The sequence below is a fragment of the Thamnophis elegans genome, chromosome 9 (assembly GCF_009769535.1).
Source record: "Thamnophis elegans isolate rThaEle1 chromosome 9, rThaEle1.pri, whole genome shotgun sequence".
NCBI lineage: Eukaryota > Metazoa > Chordata > Lepidosauria > Squamata > Colubridae > Thamnophis > Thamnophis elegans.
This window is the reverse complement of record NC_045549.1, coordinates 14,456,978-14,482,133: the sequence shown is the minus strand read 5'-3', so window position 1 is coordinate 14,482,133 and position 25,156 is coordinate 14,456,978. Positions and strand designations below refer to the sequence as shown.

The 25,156-nt window shown below is 43.2% G+C and overlaps 1 protein-coding gene across 4 annotated transcripts in view; it reads left to right on the top strand.

Annotated features, from left to right (window-relative positions):
• The window catches only part of FAM13A (family with sequence similarity 13 member A), a 171,234-nt gene that overhangs the window by 87,884 nt on the left and 58,194 nt on the right, over positions 1-25,156 (top strand). Inside the window, exons 1-2 of one of the 4 annotated variants that reach the window (XM_032223957.1) lie at positions 4,181-4,710; positions 19,375-19,416. In XM_032223957.1, the coding sequence (XP_032079848.1) occupies positions 4,682-4,710; positions 19,375-19,416 (71 nt within the window). In that variant the 5' untranslated portion in view covers positions 4,181-4,681. Of the gene's footprint in view, positions 1-4,180; positions 4,711-17,255; positions 17,656-19,374; positions 19,417-25,156 lie in introns of those variants that run through there. The other 3 variants (XM_032223958.1, XM_032223956.1, XM_032223959.1) reach the window with 3 other exon arrangements.

Genomic DNA, 25,156 nt, shown 5'->3' with positions numbered 1-25,156 from the left:
ATATGAAAATATGAACGCTTCCTAAGCTTCGTAGAAGTCTCAAGAGTTCCCAAACTCTTGGGAAAGGCCCCCGTTAATGTGACAGCATCTGCCATCTGGGCTGTCGGTCGTAGTGGATCAGTTCCACTTTCTTTTCCTCCTTCAAAACATGGCATCTTAGTTTTTCTAGGAATGCATGTAGACCTACAAGATCTCACAAGCAGGTTTTAAACTGAGGATGCAAGCAAGCAAATGTAGCAACTGCTAAGATGATATACACATGCAGAAATAATAATTGACTCACTGGATTTTCCCAGTCTTCTGAGCCATAGTAGGGTTGGAGATCAGTTGACTGATTTATCGTGTAGCAGGATGTGTGTCTTGTGACAGGAATATTTTGTTTAGTGGTATATGTGACTCCATTGTCAGGAATTCTTTATTAAGCTATTGTTGAACAAACCGTTGAGAAGCATGACACACTAACTTAGACTTAAGAAGGAACTAATTTACTGAAAGGGATAGCTAAAAGGAAGCCTTTGCCCATTTCCCATATTTATCCCATACCAAATGGCAAAGTCAAGGAGTCCTTGACTTATGGCCTTTAATGGAGCCCAAAATTTATGTTGCTAAGCGAGATGTTTGTTAAGTGAATTTTGTCAGGAATTATTTATTAAGCTATTGTTGAACAAACCGTTGCTAAGCATAACACAAACTTAGACTTAAGAAGGAAATAATTTACTGAAAGGGATAGCTAAAAGTAAGCCATTTCCCATATTTATCCCGTATCAAATGGCAAAGAAGTCCTTGACTTATGGCCTTTAATGGAGCCCAAAATTTATGTTGCTAAGCGAGATGTTTGTTAAGTGAATTTTGTCAGGAATTATTTATTAAGCTATTGTTGAACAAACCGTTGCTAAGCATAACACAAACTTAGACTTAAGAAGGAAATAATTTACTGAAAGGGATAGCTAAAAGTAAGTCATTTCCCATATTTATCCCGTATTAAATGGCAAAGAAGTCCTTGACTTATGGCCTTTAATGGAGCCCAAAATTTATGTTGCTAAGCGAGATGTTTGTTAAGTGAATTTTGTCCGGAATTCTTTATTAAGCTATTGTTGAACAAACCGTTGCTAAGCACAACACACTAACTTAGACTTAAGAAGGACATAATTTACTGAAAGGGATAGCTAAAAGTAAGCCTTTACACATTTCCCATATTTATCCCATATCAAATGGCAAAGAAGTCCTTGACTTATGGCCTTTAATTGAGCCCAAAATTTATGTTGTTAAATGAGATGTTTCTTAAGTGAATTTTGCTGCATTTTGTGACCTTCCTTGCCACAGTTAAATTGAATCTCTGCCGTTAAGTTAGTAACGCCGTTTGTAAAGTGAATCTGACTTTGCTTGTCAGGAGGTCACAAAAAGGTGATCACAGGGCACTTCAACCATCATAAATATGAGTCAGTGGCCAAGAATCTGAATTTTGGTCACATAACCATGGTGATGCAACAGTTGCTAGCTATGATAAATAATCATAAGTCACTTTTTTCAATGCTATTGTAACTCTGACTGGTCATTAAATGAACAAAGACTGTAGAGATTCTCAGTCATCCAGGCCATCGTTATCCCAAAGGTGGTTTTTCAGGAGGCAACTGGACTTTCTTGTTTTTTCTTTGAATCTCATCCAAGAGATTTTTCAGCTGGGTCAGGACAGTGGGGAACGGAAGGATTTATATTCCTTTCAGACAGCTGGTCATTTGATCCTTATAAAAGCAGGGGTATCAAACTTCATTCATTGAGGGCCGCATCAGGGTTGTGTTTGATCTCGGGTGGGGGGGGCAGAGTGGGCGTGGCTAGGGTGGGTGAGGCCAGCTTGACGTCACTCTTGTCAGGGGCACCTGTGGTAGCCTGAGCACTCTGCCAGTGAAAACGGGCTCCCGAGCTCTGTTTCCAATCATGACGGTCTCCTGAGCCCTCTGCCAGTGAAAATGGAGCCCCGAGGGGGTGGGGCGGTAGTGGTATGCCTGCCTGGGCCGCAGAACTGGCAGCGACCCAGGCTGGCCACGCCCCCGAACCAGTTCCCGGTCGCCACCGCCAACATCTTTTGGGGGAGTTCTGTGCGTGCGCAGAACAATTTCTATTGAACTGTGCATGCGTGCACAGCATGCATCCAATGTGTGCAAAGTGCACCCACGAGCGAATTGGCAGTAACACCAGCCAGAACTCACCCCTGCACCGCGGGCCAATCTTTCACTGTTTCCAAGGTGGTTCCACGAGCCGAGTTCGACACCCCTGTTTTAGAACGTCATTGAACCTCTAGGTGCTTCAACCGAGGACTACAAGGTTGGAGTTTTCCTCCTGTTGGCAAACACAGAATCTAAACCTACACTAGAAATGTTTTGCCCAATGTTCAAATACACGTAGTAAACTCATTTCACAAAAGACAATAGAGTGACTTTTGTCGGTGCTGGCTAGAAACCAGGAGACTGAATTCTAGTTCCCCTTCAACAGACTGGGTGACTTTGGGCCACTCTCTCAGCCCAACCCACCTCACCAGATTGTTGCTGTGAGGAAAATAGGAGGAAAGAGTAGAGTGTTAGCCTTGAGTTACTTACGAAGTATTAAAAGTGGCATAAAAATTAATACATAAATAAAAAATTATTTGGCCCATTAATAGGGCCTGTTTTTGAGTGCTTGTTCAAGAAATCTACAACTTTTGAATGTTAAACTTCTTATTTAGGTTTGTAAAATATTATTAGATTTTTTTTTATCTCGGGTTTACTTATTCTGTTTGCCATCCTCTGCAAAACCCAGCAATGATCAAACTATTTGCAAGAAAATTAATGGCAAAAAGATACAAGAGGAAAGCGCCAGTAATGAAAAACACATTAAAACCAACAGGTAATGGAGTGGTTTATTATTAATATGGGCGTGCAGCTGGATTGTATCATGAATTAGATCTTTTTTTTTTAATTGTCTTTACCCAGCTAGTTTTGATCTGCTAGGGGAGGAAAGTTGGAAAGTTTCAAATGTGGCTTTTCCAGCAACTCGCCTCACCGTGAGCCCCGCTTGATACCTAAGGCACTGCTTGGAAGGCGGCGAAGGGGACAGGCTGTTATGTGTGATGCGTGTCCTCATCACGTCTGCTTCCTCCGGCCTCTCTCCCTCCTCCCCGCCGGGGAATGAGAGCAACGTGCTTGACGTGATGTCAATTGGCTTGTGGCAAAAGTCCCGCGGCGCGCAAAGACAGCTCTATGAATGGGAAGCGTGTGGGATGCTCTCCTCCTTCGGCCCAAAGCGGCTAGCTAAGAACTTTGGACCCAAGGCGGCAGGATATTTTTTTTTGGGGGGGGGGGGTTTCCATTTTCTTCCCTCTTTCATTTGAATCAATCATCTCCAGGAGGAGGGCAGGAGATTTTCCCCTCTCCTCGTGCCATGCAATAGGCAGACTAGCCGCCCGCAGTCCCAACGCGCCCAGGCGCCCCTGTATCCAAACGCAGCTGGTGGGCCAGTGATCTGCGGCTTCCTCCCCATGGCAGAATGGGTTCTTTTGGGCAGCAAAGATATATATATACCCATACCGAGGAAAGCCCTTGCCCAGAACAAACGGCAGAACCCTAGAACAAATGGGTTTGTTTCTTTTTTAGGGTCTCCTGCCTGAGCAGGGGGTTGGACTAGACGACCTCAAAGGTCCCTTCCAACCTGATCACTCTATGCTCCCCGCGCCCCGGGTTCTCTTCCCTGTTGCATAATCACGCCCTCTTTCCCCCGGGCATGGCTGCGGCGCCCTCCTGAAAGCAGAGAGAATTTTATAGGATGGGGGCTGGACTACAGTAACCATAATCCACTGCCCACGATTTCGGGAGCGGGGCAGAGTGCTTAACGATTCGGAGGCCGGGCGGTGGGGGGGGGGGACAAGAGAGATGGACTTAGATCACCCCTTAATCGCCCCCGCTTGGGCCAAACTGTTTCATAGCCCCACCACATGTGTGTGCGTGACACACATCCACACGCGCCTCCTTGAACCCTCCCAAGAAAGGCGACGCGGGTTAAAACGAAGGGCCGACGGAAATAGCAGCGGGCGCCTGGTTGCAAATCCAACCCCTCTGGCTGTGCCCGGGGGGAGAGGGTGGTTTCTGCAGTCCCCACGCCTCCAAAAAACGGGGGGGCGGAGGAAGGGGAGGATCGTCCCGCCTGCCCTCTCCAGCTCCGGCGCCCCAATCCACGATTGGCCGCACTGACAAGCGGGCGAAGGAAAAGTTTCAAGTTACTCGGGGGAGCGGATCGGCTGAACCGGCTGTCCCCGGTTGCGGCAGCTAATTGACTGCAGGAGGCCGGGGTTGAAAGAGGAGCGGAGCGGGGGGAGCGCGGTATCTCCGTGGCCAGAAAAGGGGGAAGCTTCCTGCTGCCCGGCTGGTACCTGGCGCTCTCTCCGCGCTCCTGCGCAAGGCAAGCCGCCCAGTCGAGGCTTGGCCCCAGGCGTGCGGGCCAGACCTTGGCAGCCGATTGACGGAGCGGGAAGGCGAAGCCAGCTGGCTTTCCTTTGCAGGGAAGTCTTGACAGGCGGCTGGTGCCTGCGGGCAAAGGCGATCGTGCGGAGGGGCGTGGTGGAGAAGCAGCCAGCTCCGCTGCAAGAGGCGGAAGGAATCAAAAAGCTCCAAGGACCAGCTCGCTCGCGCTCTCCCGGTGCATTTTCTCCGGCATGGCTTTGGAGATCGTCTCTCTGCAAAGGTAAAAAAAAAAGGAGGGGGGATCCTTAAACTTCTTGGGGTTTTCTGTCCGTTTTGAAGGCGGGTGTGGATGCAAAACCCTCGCCAAGCTGCCTGCAAAATCCACACACACAAAAGGTCCCAAAGGTGCTTTTTCCCCCCCAAGAGGCAAGTGGACTTTCTGGTTTTTCTTTGAAGGCGTTTCGCTTCTCCCACGAGAAGCTTCTTCCACTCTGAAATATGTTATCAGGCCAAAAAAAAAACACCTTTTGTTGGGAGATCGAACTGTCCCTTTCTGTATGAACTGTCCCCTTGATCTTTGGTCGTTTAGATGTGTTGGTTTAGTTGTGTACGGTAGTCCTATACTATTGTATGCTAAATGGAATTGGCTCCTAAAACAAGGTCATATTGGATTGAGGCTGTTGTTACAGATGTTTTGCTACCCCTGTTATGGATTGCTTCTTATTTCCTGTCTTGTTTACTGGACTTGTAGAAATACATGTGTTTGGCTTTTCCTATTAATAAATATAAATGATATTTTACAGAATAACAAAATGACAGTGCTGGAAGGGACCTTGGAGGTCTTCTAGTCCAGCCCCTTGCTCAGGCAGGAGACACTACCATTCCAGACAAGTGACTGTCCGTCCAATCTCTTCTCAAAAGCCTCCAGTGATGGAGCACTCACAACTTCTGAAGGCAAAACCCTTCCACTGGTTAATTGTTCTCACTGTCAGGAAAATTCACCTTAATTCTAGGTCACTATAGGTGGAACTAATGTGCATTTGTACGAATCTAAATACGGAGTTTTAAGCTTGGGGAAGAAAAAGAGTTTTTACAAGGAGCAAAGAATGCACATTTTTCTCCTTTTTTGCTTCTTTTTTTTCACAAGCCTATAGATGTTTTCTCCTTCGGGGTTAGATACAGTTAGATAGAAATAAATTATCTTTTAATTAAGCAGTGTTCAGTACACATGTCCAAGAGTGGAGTGCAATTTATTATGATGTAACATTATACTGCAAGCGGAGCAGGCAGCTAGGAACAAGTGTTTGCTCTATGAAATATTACTCTGTTGATCTTTCTTGCCAACTGTTCCTTCTCCAAGTTGCCTTGAGGTTATTTGTGATTATTTAACTTAGGACAATTGTTTCTTCTCTTGTGTGTAGTTGAAATTGCGAGTAAAAATTTGTACAAAATAGAATATAGTATAGTAAACTATATAAAACGGTAGTTTAAAAGATAGTTTACAAGTTTGTAAACACATTAATAATTGCTTAACGTGATGGCCAGGCTGAATTTACAAGCATACTTATTAGAGCATGTTCCTTTGCCTTCTTTAAATATTACACATAAAGATTGTAATCTGAAAAAAGAATAAAGTGATGTAATGTTAATATTGCTTCTTACATAATTTTTGGAGCTTTTGAATGTTAGGGTAAGAAAAAATACATTAAAAATTGCTTGCGTACCTTTCCTTTAGAGCAGTAAGAAAAATTCAGAGATTGACCAACAAACCAGATTCTGTTTTGCAAATGTCATATTCTCCCAAAAAAACCCTTCATTTTGATTGCATTAATTTGGTTGGTTGGTTTTTTTTTTTTAATGAATAACTTTGGTTTGTGCAAAACATACCTTTCTTTTTAATTGCTTGACAATCCTGACCAATGTACACAAAGTGCCTGTTTATCAGCCTTCAGCTGAAAACTTATTTCAAAATATATGAAATACGCTAGTAGCTTTTCTGTGCTGAAAAATCTTCATTTGCCTTTTTTTTTTGTAGTGAAATGTTTAGCTTAGAAGTCAGTGGGAGTGCCATGTGTTCAAGAAGCAGTCTTCCTGTTTTGTTTTGTAAATGGATGTTTCTCTTAAAACTCTCTTAAATTAACTTTTAGTTTATTATTAACTGCTATTAACTTTGGCATTTACTATATTTGAGCTGAGAGAAAGTATGGTGCAGAATAGTTCAGATTTCTGTCAGAAACCCATTGATCTCCCAAATTTATCTGAATTCTCGCTATGCTCCCTTTCAGATGAGGTTGATCTTGTAGGTCCATGATGGCGAACCAATGGCATGCATGCTGGAAGTGTCACGCAGAGCCATCTTTCTGGGCATGCAAGCTGTCGCATGTTGCTCTTCTGGGTTCTGGCGCACCAGCCAGCTGGTCTTAATGTGCGTTAGAGTGCCAGCCGGATGCTCTTCCAATTTCCAGTGTGCCACCTGGTCTTCCAGTTTCTGGCGTGCATGTGCATGTGCAGACCAGCTGGTCAGTGCACATGTGCACATGAGAAACTGGAAGATCATCTTCCCAGTACGCATATGCACACTGGGCAGCTGCTCTTCCGGTTTCCAGTGTGCGCATGCAACCAAGCCACCTGGTCTTTGTGCACACATGTGTGCCAGAAACCAGAAGACCAGGTGGCATGCGGAAACTGGAAGAGCAGCTGCGCGGCATGCGCATGCTCATCGGGTGGCTGCTCTTCTGGTTTCTAGCACGCACGTAGGCTCCCGTTTTGGCACTCTGTGCCGAAAAGTTTCACCACTCTGTGCCGAAAAGTTTCACCACTCTGTGCCGAAAAGTTTCACCAACACTGTTGTAGGTCATGCCATCCCCTCCCCATTGGTGGTTCTGGATGTTGAAGATCATCCATATCTGAAGCTTTTTGATCTCTGCAGTGGAGGAATCTATGACCTAGTGGCAGGGGTCTCCAAATTTAGCACCTTTAAAAACTATGGATGTCAACCCCTAGAATTCCTCAATTCGAGCATGGCCCTCAGCATGGCTGGCTGAGGAATTCTGGGAGTTGAAGTCCACACTCTGAAAGTTGCTAAGTTTGGATACTTCTGGTCTAGCACCAAGACAGAAGTGTTTCAAAACATTAGGTGAAAATTCACTTAATGAAATATCTATCCCACAGAAAACTAATATTCAGGGTTTCTGATTTAATCTTTTCCTTGGCAGATTCCAGTAGCTAATAAATTTAAGTAGATAAAATTATGTGCATTGTGCAAGGGAATTCTTTTGTATAGCAGAACATTTAATCACCCTGTTTGCGCATTGGAATAGTGCCCTTCTGAAATCCTCCAGAGCCTTATCATTTATCTTAAGGAACTGATGAGAAAAGGAGTAAGCTGTTATGACAAAACAGGCCCAGAAAGAGTTTAGCATATGGTTTCTTCTCCTTTCTTCTTCCGAGGAAAATATTCTTACTCTTATCAAACTTGGCTTGGCTATAACATTACTTATGCTTTGAAACTCATGGTGGTAAACATAGCATAAGTGCTTTTATAATGCCAACAGATTGCTGTGTATGAAAGAGAGTGTTTGTTGTCATGATTATTAGTTAGGTTCAATGGTTAATCATTCATTAATACAATAGAATTGAACTATCATGTATTTATTATATTTTTATACTGCCTTTATTACTTTATAAGTAACTCAGCACAGCAAACATACATAACACTCCTTCCTCGTCCTTCTGTTTACCCCACAACAACCTTGTGGGATGGGTTGCACTGAGAGAGTAACTGGCCCAAAGTTACCCAGATGCCTTTGATGCTTAAAGCAAGATTAAAATTCACTGTCTCCTTGTTTCTAGGCCTGCACTTTTACCATCGCACCAAACTGGCTCTCCGGTTTATTTCCTTGTGTAGGGTAAAAATGGACTTCCTGAAGGAAGTCCCATCAAATGTTTTGGTCTTAACCTCTTATGTCATATTACAATCTTCCCCTTCACACCTCCGCCCTTAAGACAGAGGTGTCAAACTCAATTTCTTTCACATAAACACACACACACACACACACACACATATTTAGTGTCACAAAGGCAACAAATACAACATATATATATACACACACACACACACACATATATATATATATATACACACATACATACATACATATACACGCATATACACATACACACACACACACACAAACATATATATATATATATATATATAAAGTTTTTTATTTTTTCATTTTCATAATGTATAACCACATCTATACTATTACATAGCCAACATCATACTGTGTTATTAAATGTTTACATCAATTCATCTTACCATCAACTGCTAAAAACAATTATTGGCTCTTCTGCTCTCCATACACCACATTTATCACTTTCTTTTCCTTCTCTCCTTCCCCTCCCTACCTCCTTTCTTCCCTCTATCAGCCTTCTCTTCTCTACTTCCCCTTCCTCTCTCCTTTTCCTCTTTCCCCTTTCCACTCCTCCTTTCTCTTCTCGTCTTCCCCCCCTGCCCTCTCTTCTTCCCTTACCGCTCTCCTCTACTTGACACTCTTCATCTCATTTACTTGGTGTATTTCAGCTTCTGAGCGAGCTCCATTTTATGTTGATGGTATTTATAATTCCTTTTCAATATACATATTTAATTTTAACATATATCTTCCTCCTTTTTTTAAAAGAGAGAACAAAAAAGTATACATATATAATCATTGGGTGTCAAACTCAATTTCATTGAGGGCCACATCAGGGCTGTAGTTGACTTTGGGTGGCTGGGTGGGCATGGCTAGCTTGATGCCACTTACTGGGCGTGGCCAGCTGGGTGGGCATGGCCAGCTTGACACCCCCCCCCCCAAACTGCTGGAATGTTTCCTCTTTGCATTGGGTAGACAGAGCCAAAGCAATGCAGGTTGTCCGGGCCAAAGCAACATGGGACAGCCCCTTACATTTTCCAGGACAGTCCCTCTGACTGGATCTGACACCCCTGCCTTAAGATATATCTAGTTAATCCCGATTTGAAAGTGGGGGGCCTTTCCTTCCAATTGCATATGCCCTTTTCCATTGGTTGTTCAGCATTTCAGAGCTTTTCTTGCATCCCATCATCCTTAACCAACTGGCAAATAGCCATGATATTAGGGTTGGTGGAAGTTGCCATCCAGGTATAGACAGATGACTCAATGAGTCAGCTGAATGGAGGAAAGAAGTAGGATTCAATAGAGATGTGATTGAAGACGTGATCTGGTATAAGTTGCCAATGGAAAGCATAAATGCAAGTTTTATATGCTGCTACCCTCTGGATCCCACCATTTGATATTCCCTATCACAGCAGATCAAAGCTTTCACCTATGCTGGAGGTGGCCTCTCTTTCTCCTTTTTGTGTATGGGAGCCCAGAGTGAGTACATATTTTTCAGAGTATAAGACACACCTCCCCCCCCCAAAAAAAAGGTTGAAAATCTAGGTGCGTAGACTGTATACAGCCTTTTGGCCTCCCAAAATCCTGCCCCCGCGCATTCTGTTTTTTGCAAAAATGGACACACGGAGGGTTTGGGAGGCCTGTAAAGTGCTCCTGGGTAAAAATGAGCAAAAAACAAACCTTTTTTGCTCATTTTTGCCCTCCCCAGCCCCCAGGACCACTTTGCAGGCCTTTCAAACTCTCTACATGCCCCATTTGGGAGGCCTGCAGAGTGTTCCTCTCCGGGGGCCGGAGAGGGCAAAAACGTTTGTTTTTTAATTTACCTCTTCAAAATCTTGGTGCATCTTATACTCCGGTGGCTCTTATAGTCTGAAAAATACGGTACTTTTCTGAAATATGCCTTACAGTTCCCAAAAGTTTTAGAGGCAGAAAATAAATAATAATAGTAGGATATGCCCTGGCTTAGCACATTTTAAAAACATTAATGCTTGCTCTCTCTCTGTCTCTCTGTCTCTGTCTCTGTCTGTCTCACTCACACACACACAAACACTCTCTCTCTCTCTCTCTCTCTCTCTCTCTCTCTCTCTCTCTCTCACACACACACACACACACACACACACACACACACACACACACGGAGGAAGACTCTTTCCCCCATGCATGATATGGCTTAAAATATTTTAAGTCATTGCTTGTCACTGAGGCCAAACCAAAATGTTTATTTGTGGCCCTAATCATCAAATGTTTGTTACACTTAAAGTTTTGTTTCATTGGAGTCATTGGGAGCTGAGTGGTCCACCAGAGCATCTAACAGCATTCTTCTAGCAACTGTCAGCAAACCCACAAACGTGATGAAACAGCCTACGTGACCAAGTAGGGTTTTTTTATGGCCACCTGCAAATAATTAAGTTGGAACACAAGATAATCTAAATAGCTTCAGGCCCATTTTACACTGACTGTATTGGTCACGGAGTTGATTTTTTGACTTGTGACCAGTTAAACTGATATGTAATCTCCCATCAGTTCTTTAATGGCCCTTCACTTAGAAAAGTGCTGTATATACAGACCACACAGGAAATTGGTCTTCTGGTGTCATTATAGTCACTTGTTTTTAACCTGGATTGCAGATTTGTTATTTATGCCTGTTTCTTCCAGATAAGCCCAATAACAAGCACTTTGAACTTCACTTCTCTGGGGGTTTTTTTTTTGTTATATAATAATTCCTGAAACCTTTTAAAAAGAAGATACAAACTCCTATAAATTAATGTAAAGAGAAAAAGAAAAAGAAAAAAGAAAAAGAAGTTAAACAATAGAAAAAAAGATACAAAGCAGTGGCTTCTGATATCCTTCACAACAGTTATAAATGCAATTACATTTTAGTCTCTGTCTCTCTCTCTCTCTCTGTCTCTCTCTCTCTGTCTCTGTCTCTGTCTCTCTCTCTCTCTCTCTCTCTCTCTCTCTCAAGTTACATCATTATTTATTTGATTTTATAGGCACCCATCTCAGCCAAATGACTCTGACCATCTTACAATTCTAATTTATTAATTCTAATACTCTTCTTTCTATAATCTTGGAAGGAGGAGGGTTGGGTTAACTGGATTTGTAATTCTATTTCACTGCCTGCTGTTTGTTTTGGATGAAACCATAGGTGTTCCTGAGAACGCAGAGACTTTTAGAGCTTGAAGTTCATTGTTAGGAATATAATTCTAACAGTTGGGTTGGCAATATATAAATCATGTAACCATGTTTGTACCTGTTTCTTTAAATCATACTGTAAAATGTGATTGGTTGCTGTTTTCCTCAATCGGCCATAAGAGGGAGCCAGAATGACTGTTAGCTCTCTGTTAGATGCTGGGCTGATCTGATCTGAGTGCCATGAGCTATTGTAAGTTTTGCAACTGCTAGCAAACTTGGAGTACTGAACTGATTATATGATACTAGACTATGTTATTTGGATTATCCCTTAACTGAAAGATGTTGATGACTGACTGTCTTATCCGTGTATGACTTGAACTGTTTGATGGACTCTGATACCTCTATTTCCACGAAAGTAAAAGCCTATTTAAACTGCAGTGTCTCTATAAGCTGGTTTGTGTGTTCTCCAACACAACTCTCACAACACTTCGCTGAACGTACTCGCTCTCCCAACAGGGAGCTTACCTAGCATTCATAATCTGATGTTTGGATGGCATGGAAATTTATGGCATGATAAAGATAAAATAACGTGAATTTCAAAAATAATTTCATTAGCTATGCCATATAACAGGGTGGTTGAAGACTCTGAACTTGTCAGCTGGAAAGTTCATGGCTCAAGTGCTTTTTGACAAAAAGAAGCAGTGCTAAGTAATAAAGTAAACTTACCATTTTGCAAAGCTTCCCCCCCCCCCCATAGGACAATTGTCCCATAGGACAATACTATAGGACAATACTAATCACTACTCATTTCTCAAAATCTGAGACTAGCATCCAGAATGAAGTTTCACTGTCTTTAGTGAAAATTAAACAACTTGCATAAGATTACTACTTCATATATTAAATCTAATCCAAAATCTGTAACAAATAGTTAAGGTAGCAAAGTAGCAGTGACCTGTTAGAGATGGGACTACAGCTTTGTAGCATGTGGTACAATTCCGTGACGGTCTCCCTGGAGGTACGTTACATAGAATTAAATGAAATATACTCTTAAGGAATGTAAAGTTATACATATTAATTGCACAGTCTAGTCCACCGAGCAAAACTATCCTTTCCAGAAAGTATGGCAAATCTTTAGAGATCTTTTTTTAAAAAAACATAGTTTTAAAAACAGCTCACTGGGTCACTTAGGGTGAATACAAAATTATTTTGAGAAGTTACCCATGAAGAGGGGCATGATGGCTAAGCTGTTAAAGATGCTAAGCTTGTCAGCTGGAAAGCTGACATCCTAGGTTCGAGACCCGAATGCCGCATGACAGGATGAGTTCCCATTACTCACCGCAGCTCCCGCTGACCTAGCAGCCACAAAGCATACAAATGCGAGTGGATAAATAGGTACCACTTCAGTGGGGAGCTAACGGCATTCTGTGCACCTTAGCCTATAAGTCATTCTGGTCACATAACCGCGGAAGCATCTTCAGACTCTCGGATCTGTTGGCTAAGAAACAGAGATGAGCACCACTCCCAAGGGTCAGACATGACTGGTCAGGGGAAACCTTTACCTTAAGAAATAACCACCACCATTACCCAAACAGGAATAGTTTTCAGAGTCTGTTCAGACCTACGGCTTGTTGAAAATAGCACTCAAGTTTGAATACATACCATGTTTCCTCGAAAGTAAGACCCCATCTTATACTTTTTTTTGCCACCAAAAAAGGCACCAGGTCTTATTGGGGGGCGGGGGAGTCATCCACTGATTCACCTCACTTGCGTGCATCGCCCCGGACTTTTCACTATCAGAGGCTTTCAGGAAATTCTTCAATAAGAGACCTCTGTTATCGGCTACGGTTCACCCACAAATGCGCGCCCGACAAAACCACGCCGACAAAACCGCGCCATCGAAAACAACGCGAAAACAATGGTAACAACATTAACTACCCTTACCCTAATCCTAACCTAAAAACCCTAATCGCGCTTTTGTCGGCGCGCTTTAGTGGGTGCGGTTTTGTCGGCGCGCATTTGTTGGGCGAGCATTTGTCGGGTCACAATCGGCTACAGAGGCCTTCTGGAAAGCCTTGCTGGCTGCAGAAGAAATGGGCCGAGGTCTGCGAGGCCTGGCTGCAACTATCCTAAAGTGAGTAGTAGGGCAGATCCACCCCTCCCCACTCTAGCTTAATTTTTACCCGTGCATCCTGGAGTGGTCGGGTCTTCATTAGGGCTTATTTTGAGGGGTAGGACTTATATTGGGCGCACGTGTAAAAATCAAGCTAGGACTTACTTTCTGAGTAGGTCGTATTTTGGGGAAAACACGGCATTGTCAGGAAGCAGAGTGGGGTTGCTCTGTTTTGTTTTTGCCAACGCTGAAGAAAAATCTTGGCTTTCTTCCTGAAGTACTTATAGCCATAGGCTGTTGACATTCAACCAGTTTTTTAGAAATAGTTCTGTGGTAACTATTTGTGGCTTGCTTAGTAACCTAACTCATACTCTCTTATGCAACGTAAGGTTGGGTCTGTATTAACATGCTACTGTTGAATTCAAAAGAAGGGCGCAGCTCGGCTGAAAGACAGCATCAGTCATTCCTTCCTTTGACCTCATTTTTTTTTTATCTTACCCATCTAGGGAGGGTTGCCAAACTGCATATAATAAACAGATGTGTCTTGTCCAAGTTGTCTACCACAGTTCTCCTTTGGGTTGTAATTCTTTTAAGAAACGAAGCTAGAAGCTGAATAGCAGCGTCCGTCTCTCCAGGAAAGCAACAGAAGCTGAACCAACACTCTCCACATAAACACATTAGGAGCACCGACTTGTGATAAAAAGGAGTTGATTTGAGGTCTCCCGTAAATAAAGCATTTATCTTCATTAGAATGCTTTTTATGACCTTTTAGATAACTTGGAGTCTAGTTATCCAGTAACTAATGGTTAAACTGAGTGACCTTCTACTTCCAATATTATCTTGGGAACAGGATTAGCAGATACAAATAAATGTGCAAGTGTAAGTTGTGAGGAGAAAGTCGTAAACATGGGGTTAAGACATTTTTGTACCCATAGCAGGGTTTGTAGGCAGATGTTTGTCTGCAAACTTTTGATTGTACTTCTGATATTAGTTATTATTGTTGTTATTATTATTATTATTATTAATAATAATAATATAATTAGATATTAGCAGTGCTCCAATATCTCAGGGGCTGCCACAAAGAAGAGGGAGTCAAACTATTCTCCAAGGCACCTGACTGTAGAATAAGAAGCAATGGGTGGAAACTAATCAAGGAGAGAAGCAACTTAGAACTGAGGAGAAATTTCCTGACAGTTAGAACAATTAATCAGTGGAACAACTTGCCTCCAGAAGTTGTGAATGCCCCAACACTGGAAGTCTTTAAGAAGATGTTGGATAGTCATTTGTCTGAAACGGTATAGGGTTTCCTGCCTAGGCAGTGGGTTGGACTAGAAGACCTCCAAGGTCCCTTCCAACTCTGCTATCGTATTGTATTGTATTAAGAAGTCAAGTCCAGACTTCCTCTGTTGTTGCTTGCCAATTGTTCATCAATTCAATTTTGGGGCCATTTTCAGGCTGTTTTTCAGCCATTTCCAGGCTATTGGGGGGGGGGGTTATTTTGGGGGCATTTTCAGCAGTTTTCAAGCCGCTTTCCAGTGGTCCGGCACCCGCAAAGACCAGAAAGCAGAAGCACAGCTGGTGACAGCACACGTGCCCACAGAGAGGGCTCTGTGTGCCAACTTCGGCACACGTGCCATAGATTCACCATCATGGCCCTCGGGCAGAGGTCTGTAAACTTAAACACTCAAAGAGCCATTTGGACCCATTTCCCACAGAAAACACCGGGAGCCATAAAGGTCCTAACCAGAAGCCCTCTATTCAATTCTGGAGCTGACCGGAAGTTCAGTTCCACTACCATAGAGTCTCCTCCTAGCGCGGCATACTTTTTCCTCTACCTCTCATACCTCTCATAACCAAAAGCCCTATCAATTGTGGAGACAATTGGAAAACCCTCCCCTTGCCATAGAGTCTTCTCCTGGCGCACTGTGCTTCTCTCCCCCCCCCCCCCCCATCGGACGCTCCTCTCAAAATTGTGGTGCTGACCGGTGACGGAGCCGCAGCAGAGGGAGGAAAAAGCCACATGCGGCTCCAGAGCTACAGATTGCGGACCCCTGCCCTAGGGTATACCTTGATTTTCTGAGTTGCTCTGGAGAATGAAGCATCCGAAACAATGTCCCAAAGGTGCTTTTTCAAGAGGCAACTGGACTTTCTGGTTTTTCATTGAAGATCTTTTGCTTCTCATACAAGAAGCTTCTTCAGCTCTGGAAAAAGCACCTTTGGGTCAACCATGACCTGGATGACCAAGAAACTCCATAGGCATCAGAAACAATGTTTAGAATGCTGGTAGACTGGGGGATTCTGGGAGTTGAAGTCCACACATCTTAAAGGTTGAGAAACACTGTTCTAAAACATTTGGTACATCCTTGAGTTACGACAATACAAGAAGTTCTCAACATATGACCGCAATTGAGCCCAAAATGTCTGTTGTTAAGTGAGACATTTGTTAAGTAAGCTTTGCCGCATTTTACGGCTTTTCTTCCCACAGTTGCTAAGTGAATCACTGCAGTTGATAAGTTAGTAAGGTGGTTGTTAAGTGAATCTGGCTTCCCCATTGATTTTGCTTGTCAGAAGGTCGCAAAAGAGGATCACATGAACTCGGGACACTGCAGCCATCATAAATGTGAGTCAGTTGCTAAGCATCCAAATTTTGACCACCGGAGGTGCTGCAAAGTTTTTAAGTGTGAAAAACGGTCATAACTCACTTTTTTCAACGCTGTTGTAACTTTGGCCAGTCACTAAATGAATTGCTGTAAGTCAAGGACCAACTCTACATTTGCAAGTCTTTTTTTTTTTTTTTAGAAAAATGGGAGTGGGAAGAACTTATATAAGCCCATAATTGAAAAGTGTTTTGAACGTTAAATCAAAATCCCTTTCATTTTTGTTCAGCTAAAATCCTCTATGATAGGATTCAGAAAATGTTCACTGTTAAGTCGTTCTGGAAAAGCCCAGGCATAATAAATTATCCATTTGCAAAAAGGGTTTTATAAAAAGGTTTGCCAGGGTATCCAGCTGATAAGGAGAAAATAAGATCAACAAAACAGAGTTTGCCTTCAGATTAAGCTAAAATCAACACGTTCGCTTTTAACCCGATATGTAAAGTGGAAGTGCAGCTCAAGCCTACAGGGAAAAACAGCATAGATCCTGACAACCTTAAGACGTAAGAAAGTAGTTTGTGTTTTGGTGTGCAGATGATGCCTAGAAATGGTTTATATGTGTGCAATAGCATGAATGATATGTGCTACTTCAGCTTGCTAGGAGGCGATCTTAGTTTTAAATGTTTTGTCTTAAGAATCGATGCAAATAAGGAAGCAGGACATCTGGCAAACAACTGGTTGCACAAAGTTTGTGTTCATCTGGGGAATAACAAAAATGGCAGTTGTTTCCCTCCCCCCCCCCCCCCCCGCATCTGCAAGCTGATGTGTCCTTTCTGCATGTAGAAATTTGGACAATTCATGGCCACTTGTCAGTAGTGTTTTTATTTATTTTATTTTCTCTGTGTTCCTGGAAAATCACTTTTATCTGGGGTATTTTAATCTAAGGTCAAAGTAGAAAGAATTAAATATAGCACAGCAACCAAAAGCGATTGATTTTCAGTACCCAAATATTTAATCAGGGTGTCATGGTCCATAAAGTCTACTGGAAACTGTACAAATATGTGAATCTGGTAGCAGATCCCTTTTTAAACCTTGGTCTTGGCGAGGAGGCTTTGAACTTTCTGCCCTTGGAAGTCTTTTGTAGACCATATGGATTATTCACCCTTACAGTTAAGTCAATATTTAACTGTTCCAGAAGCTCACACACAACCTTAGGATTTCTTGGAAGAAATGAAGGGAAGTTATTTTGCTGTAGCATTAGGGTATCAGAATGTCAAACTTGAGAGGTGAAATAGTCTGAACCGTAACAAGTCCTGGAAGCAAATCTTCAACTTGAAATCCAGTGTTAAGTATGATTTGGATCCTTGTAGCAGTAATGACAGGAGACGTGACGGTTCAGTAGTTAAACATGCTGAGCTTGTGAGTTGGAAAACTGACATCTTGGGTTCAATACCCGAGCGCCTAATGAGGAGGTGAGTTCCCGTTATGTGCAGAGGTGGTATTCAGCCAGTTCTGACCGGTTGTGGAGAATCAGTAGCAGAAATTTTGAGTAGTTCGGAGAACCGGCAAATAGGCTGACCCCGTCCCTGCTGCCTCCCAGCTGATCTTTTTTTGTTGCCCTGAACAAGAGAATGGAGCTGGAAAGCAGATTAGTGGGATGGGGAGGGAATGGGGATTTTGCAGTAACCTTCCCCTGCCACACCCACAAAACCAAACCACACCCACAAAGCCACGCCCACAGAACCGCTAGTAAAAAAAATTGAATCTCACCATTGGTTATGCGGCGCAGCTCCTGTCCACCTAGCAGTTCGAAAGCATGCAAACACAAGTAGATAAATAGGTACCATTTCAGTGGGAAGGTAACAGTGTTCTGCGCACCTTGGCGTATTATCATGCTGGCCACATGATCATGGAAGTGTCAGCGGACAATGCTGGCTCTCTCGGCTAAGAAGCAGAGATGAACACCGTCCCTAGAGTTAGATACGACTAGACAGAGGAAAACTTTACTTTTACCTTTAGCTGTAAAGGCAAAGCTGACCCATGAACATTTCCATTTTTGCAGCATATAATCTTTACACTTAGCTCACTAGTAACGATCTTTCTGTGAGCATTTTCCCCCCCAGATTCAGCACCTTCAGCTATCAAAAAAATCTTCTATGAAGCGTCTCCTATCTCTTTTCTGTTGTTGGTCTTATACTGAAACTCATTTTAGGAAGGCCTGTGGACAGCTGCTTTAAGTTGTTCCTTAAAAACTCACTTTTTCGTAGCAAGTGTTAGGATCACTTTCACAGTTCTGTCAGAAGAGGCAGTCAGCTTGTTAACAAGCCATTTATATAGCAGGAATCTCCTTGATTTCAATAGGTTTTGGCGTGGGCATTGATAAGATGTCCTTGTGGCTAATCATTGAGTGTCGAACAAACCAGCAAAGCTCATATCCATCAAAGGCTAGAGAAATCGCCAACAATGGAAATAGCCCATCATAAAGTATCTGTATTTCTTTTCTTTTTTTTTTGCTACTAGCAGATAGATATGGGAAAAATGAAATAGAGCGTCTCTCTTTGGAAGTTATTGTAGTTACTGGAGCAGAGATAAAAGAAAAATTATACCTGAACGCAGTCAGCAGCTGAATAATAGCATTTTAAGCTCGGTGGGTTTCTTTATGTGGTAGCATTTATAATTTTCCTTGCAATGGAATTGCAATTTTTAAGATATAGATTGATGGAGGAAAGTTACCCATCTCATATAATATGCAGTGACCCTGAACTGGAATAAACCACAGCACACAGTATTTCTGTAATCATAAACAAATCTAATCATAAAATCCCAGGGTTAAAGTTTCAGTTCTTTCAGTTTCGAGCTAAAAATTCAAAAGTGGTTTCCAAGTAGAAACAAATTTAGACAAAAATAGTCTTTTTAATGAAAGCAGTCACTTCTGCTATCTGTGCCAGCTCCATTAATTTCAGCATCCGTTCTTCCATTGCAGATATTTGAGGTTCCACCTTAAAGAACACAATTTAATGTTTAATTTGCTCCTCTGTCTTAACAAGCTGTTGGCTTTAATATCACAAATCAGCATCTTTGGGCTCTCCTCCTTTCTTCTGATTTGGTTTGTGTTGTACCAATTAGCTTGCAAAAAAAAAAGAAATAGAAATGAACATGCTACTGACAAAGATATTTTGTTTTGTTTTTAGTTCCCAAGAGGATGAAAGGCCTTTATCACCATTCTATCTGAGGTATGTGTGTGTATATGTATGTGTGTGTGTGTGTGTGTGTGTGTGTGATATTAAATTTATATTGTGTTTGGAAGATTGATTCATGAGAAAAAACTGCAGAGGACAATTCCTAGCCATTTGCAAATGTTTTGCCCAAAAACATTTCCTTCCTAGACAATGACTTAAGAGAAACTATAGATCTGCAACAGATAGATATCCACCCACAACATGAAAACTGCATTTGCCCTGCAATAAGCCTTGGTTTCTTCATAGTGGTTTATTGATAGGACCACAGTGGAAAAGGTTGATGCTGGTGGTGGTGGTGATTGTTATTAGTGCCTAATGCTGGGAAAACTTGAGGGCAAAAGAAGGAGGGGACGACAGAGAATGAGGTGGCTGGATGGAATCACCGAAGCTGTAGGTGTGAGCTTAAATGGACTCCAGACAGTGGTGGGTTCCTCTCCCCGTCGCTACCAGTATGCTGCTCACGGGGCCGGGCATCCTGTTTGTGCACACGCTGCACACGCATGAGCACTACACCACCCCCACAACACCCAGCTGCTTGTCGGAGGTTGCGCAGATGCCGCACGCTGTGCGTACGTGCGCAATTGGTCGGTTGCGTTAAAAACAGGTATAGAACATGGGCAGCTAGGTGGGCCAAACCGGCCACCCTACCGGTACGATGTCAGCTGCTCCTGGCTACTACCAGTACAACCGTATTGGCCAGAACCCACAACTGACTCCAGAGGAGAGGACAGGAAGGCCTGGAGGAATGTTGTCCATGGGGTCACGATGGGTCGGATACGACTAAACAATTAACAACAACAAGGACTGTATAAGAATATCTTAGTTTAATTTGACTTCATTCCCTTATTGGTGTTTAAGAATAGAAATCTGTGGCTTTGGGCTAGATTGCTAGGAGGAATAAGTTTGGCAGGAAGAGAGAATGAAGGCTGGCCAGTGATTTACTTCACCCCTTTTATGTTCTTGTGATGAGAAGTGGATGTTCATATTTAAGGGATTTCCAGCCTTTGCCTTTGTAACCTCATTACAAAAATTAAAGAGGAATGGCTTGGGTATTTCTTGTGCTAGCATCTGTTTTGTTTAGAGCTGCTGTTCTGGCTTGCAAAAAAGCAGCTGACCTATAGATGGCAGCAAAAAGCAAGTTGCTTTCCCTGTCACCTGGTGGTCTTGTAAACCTTTGCATCCCAGATAACCACAGTGCCCGGCAGCTGTTTATTTTCCTTTGTTCCCCTTACTTCCTGACGCCCAAATCCAACTCACTGTAGACTTTATTTGTGTGATATAACAACAGAGCAACGAATGTAAACATATGAAGGATGTGGGCTGCAACTTATGCAGTACACAAAGTACAGTGATTGAGAGCAGACAGTTATGTAACGTACTGGGTGGATGCAGTAGAGACTTGTCCGGATTCCAAGGACCTCACAATGCCTCAAGCTTGCCAATTAGCGGGAACATTGTGTATATATTCTCCCCCCTTCCCTTGTAAAATCTGTGCTGCAAATGTTGCAGAGATTTTGAGGAGCACAAGGGCTTGAAAGTGTTCCTGTTGTATTCCCTTGTTCCCCACCCAAACACGCTGAGTAAACAACACTATTAAGTACAGTACGGCTGCAAATTTGCCTCCTTTGGAATTCCTTTTAGATTTAGATTTGCTTGCATTTTTCTCTACCCTTGTCGAGACGGTATGGATCTCACCAGACAAGAACCTTTCAGCTAATTAAATTATCGAGCCAAATTTAAGAGACTGGAGCTGTACATACTTTTCACAAATCTGCAGATTTTCCCTCCCAGTTTCATGTCTTCCTCTTCCAGTCAAGTGCTCAGCTACACCATGCCTGGTTGTTTATGGAATTAAACCTGATTGAAGCCTTCCTGTTAGCCAACCGCGTGGTTGGCCTCTTGCAGTCTTCCTCAGCAAACCCATTCCAGATGTTCGGACTCTCTACTTGAGAGACCGCCTACTGCCAATTACCTCCACTAGACCGATAAGATCGCATAGATTAAGCCTCCTCCGAATTCCATCAGCCAGCCAGTGTAGACTGGCAACTACCCGGAGGAGAGCCTTCTCGGTGGCTGCTCCGACCCTCTGGAACGAACTCCCCGTGGAGATCCGGACCCTCACCACCCTCCAGACCTTCCGCGCCGCCCTTAAAATCTGGCTGTCCCGGCTGGCCTGGGGTTAAAGACTCTAACCCCTACTCGAATTGTATGACTGTTGAGTCCTTAAATGATGTAGTGCCTTTATGTTGTAAATTGTTTGTCCTTCCCCCCCCCCTTTGAACTGTGAGCCGCCCTGAGTCCCCCCAGGGAAAAGGGCGGCATACAAATAAAGTGAAACTGAAACTGAACTGAAACTGTAACTCCAACAACTCTTTGGCCATGCTCGAATGAGATAATGGTAGCCCAACACGCTGGAGAATGCTGTCCTGCTTTTTTTCCAGCTCCTGGGTTAGTTTGTCCCTTTATGACAACAGACTGAAACTGTCAATAAGAACGTCACTCAGTCAAAGAGCAAGCAGATCCTTCAGTGAAGTCTTCTGTGACAAGATGGTATCTGGGTTACATTAGTCCTAAAGATTAATTCTCCTAGGTATCCCCTGCATTGCTTGGAAATGCTTTTTGAGAAGGTCATAACAGTACATCCCAAAATTGCAAAATGCAATCTTTGCAGAGACATTTTATAATGGGCATGCTGAATAGGATAAGTGAGCACATTACAGAGAGGCACTTATAACAGCATTTTCAGTGGGCAGTATGATAGCACAGGATTGTCCATGTTAAGCATCCCTTAAAAATGCTTTAAACATTTTTCTTACATGAAGTACCAATATACATGCTTCTTCAGCTTGGATGTATTGATATCATGGCTTATATAGTTCTATATTGTGCAGGGGTGAAATCAACTTACATTCGCAAACCGATAGCGAAGTGTGCGCAGTCACATTTAGATCTTCCATGCATGTGCAGAGTGCCAAAAATGGGACATGATGATGCCCAGACGGGTGGGCAGAGCCTCCTGCAGCCACTGCTACTGGTTCACCCCAGTGGTGGGTTCCGGCTCGCGTTGCGACTGGTACGCTGCAATGGGGCCGGGCGTCCACCATGTGCCCAGCGCGCGTATGCGTACCCACTGCCCGCAACGTTCCAGCTGCTCGGCAGAGCATCGCGCAGGTGCCATACGTCCTGTGTGCATGCGCAAATGCCCCAGTTGGCTCAAATAGAGGTAAGGAGAGCAGGTGGGTGGGTGGGCCCTCTGGAGCACCGTACCGGAACGGTACCTGGTGCTCCCAGCAGGCACCAGTATGCCCGTACTGGGGCATACCGATTGTATCCCGCCACTGGTTCACCTGAACCGGATAGAACCAGCTGAATTGCACCCCTGCTGTTATGGTAACTTTCAAAAAAGAAATTGTGTTTCAATAATCACCATAGAAAAACAGTGACAGGAAACCAACCCCTCATTAGAAACATTGCAGTAATGCAAAAATGCAATTATATTTCCATTATTAATCCTGTTAGATACAACATTTGGGGAAGTGTACTATTTTTACCTAATAAGAATGATTAAAAAAATAAAATACATGACAGAAGAAAGGACACCACTGCAAACGATTTTATTAAGATCCACTAATTGTAGTTGTTTTACATCTTAAAGACTGAAGAGTACTACCGTATATTAAGGATTCTGCTACAGTCAGAAGACAGTAGGATATGGACACAGCAAACTGCAATGTCACATGGAAAGTTATAACATGAAAAGTGCATTTGTTAAATGTAAATTTATTTGCCTATCTTCAGGGCTACTCTAGGCAGCTTACAACACCGGTGTCAAACTCGCTGCATCATGTTGCCATCATGTGACGTATCCCGATGTTTTTCCCCTTCACGAAGCTGAAGTGGGCGTGGCCTGCATATGACGCATCCGGCCCGTGGGCTGCCAGTTTGACACCCCCTGGCTTACAACAATAAAAAGGAAGAAACGAAAAGAGTGTAAACTGAACAAAAGTAAAATAATAGAGCAATAAAACAAGCCATGAAAAGGAGCACAACGATATACCAATATGATAGCAAAAAAATGGATAGGTGAAGAGCAATGAGTACGGAAGGCAGGTGGTGTCTGCTATCAATGCAGCAGCCATCTCCCGTATAATACTCCAACATTGGACTCCCAAACCAATCACAAAGTCAGGTTTTCCGACTCTTGTGGCAGGATAGGAGGGTGAGGGCAAATCTTACGTTGGAGGGTAAGAGAAGGCGTCCTCTTCTGTATCCCAGTTGTCAGAATTCTTTGACCAACAAAATCCCAAAGAAGGCCCTCTCTGCTGGCATGAATTATAATTCTACCTATGGCTAACAGTGGAAGAAGGATGATTTATTTGTGCTTGGAGCTGTCTACCAGAAGCAACTTCAATATTTGTGTATGAAAAATGTTCTGTGCCTTGCCTTTCACGTGATCAGGTGGACACTGCTGGCACCACATTGATTAGGTAAACAGGGCATATTTCAAAACAGAACATGAACATCAAGTGCCAATAGAGTATGAATTTAATCCAGGCGGAGCCCAGGTAAAAATATGTTTTGCTTGCCCTGATAAAATGTCGGGCTGAAGAAAAGTTGTATTCAGTGTTGCTCTTCGCACAGATGCTTTATGGCAATGGGACAGGTAGAATTTGGCAATAGGTTAATTTTTATTAATCCATCCAATGCCAAAGTAATTGTTTAAATAACATAGAGGTGAGTTCTTTGATGCAACCATTTCTTGTTTATGAGGAAAAATGCTGGCTAGATCCCAGACAATTATCCAACTAAAAATTCACAAGCTGGACGTTGACTTCAGTAACATTCTTCACCACATGTTCCTTTGCAAGGGGTGTTATCCAGACACACGCTCTCCTATCCAGAGATAATAGATCAGTGTTGGCTAACCCCTTCGGCACCGACTGCTGAAACAGGAGCATATGAGAACATTTTTGGCACTTCTGGAAACCGGAAGATCATCTTCCCAAAGCACGCATGTGCACCGGGTGGCTGCTCTTTTGGTTTCTGGTGCACCTACAGGTGTGAAGACCAGCTGGCCGGCACACCAGAACCCAGAAGAGCAACTGATGACAGCTCCGCATGCCCAGAGAAATGGCTCTGTGTTCCACTTCCGGCAGGCGTGCCATAAGTTCATCATCCCGGTAATAGATAGTACAGTAATATTGAATAGTAGCCATTGGTGTTCTGATTCTCCATGAATTTGTTGAATCAGGCCAGAAAGCCCACCAGGTAGAAGGCTATCACTATGGTAATACATTTAGAACAGAACAGAATAACAGAGTTGGAAGGGACCTTGGAGATCTTCTAGTCCAACCCCCTGCTTAGGCAGGATTTAGATTAGATTTAGATTTTAATAGCATTTATAGGCCGCCCTTTTCCCTGAGGGGACTCAGGGCGGCTTACAATAACAAGGAAGGGGAGTGAAGACAAAACATAAAAAGAAATGTGCAATAACTGAAAAATACTAAAAACACAACATTCTCTCAGCATTCGGGAGGGGCGGAAGAGTTTATCCCCAGGCCTGACGGGCTAGCCAGATCTTGAGGGCTGTACGGAAGGCCTGGACTGTGGTCAGGGTACGAATCTCCACGGGGAGATTGTTCCATAGCGTCGGAGCAGCAACTGAGAAGGCTCTCCTCCGGGTAGTCGCCAGTCGGCACTGACTGGCGGATGGAATACGGAGGAGGCCCGCTCT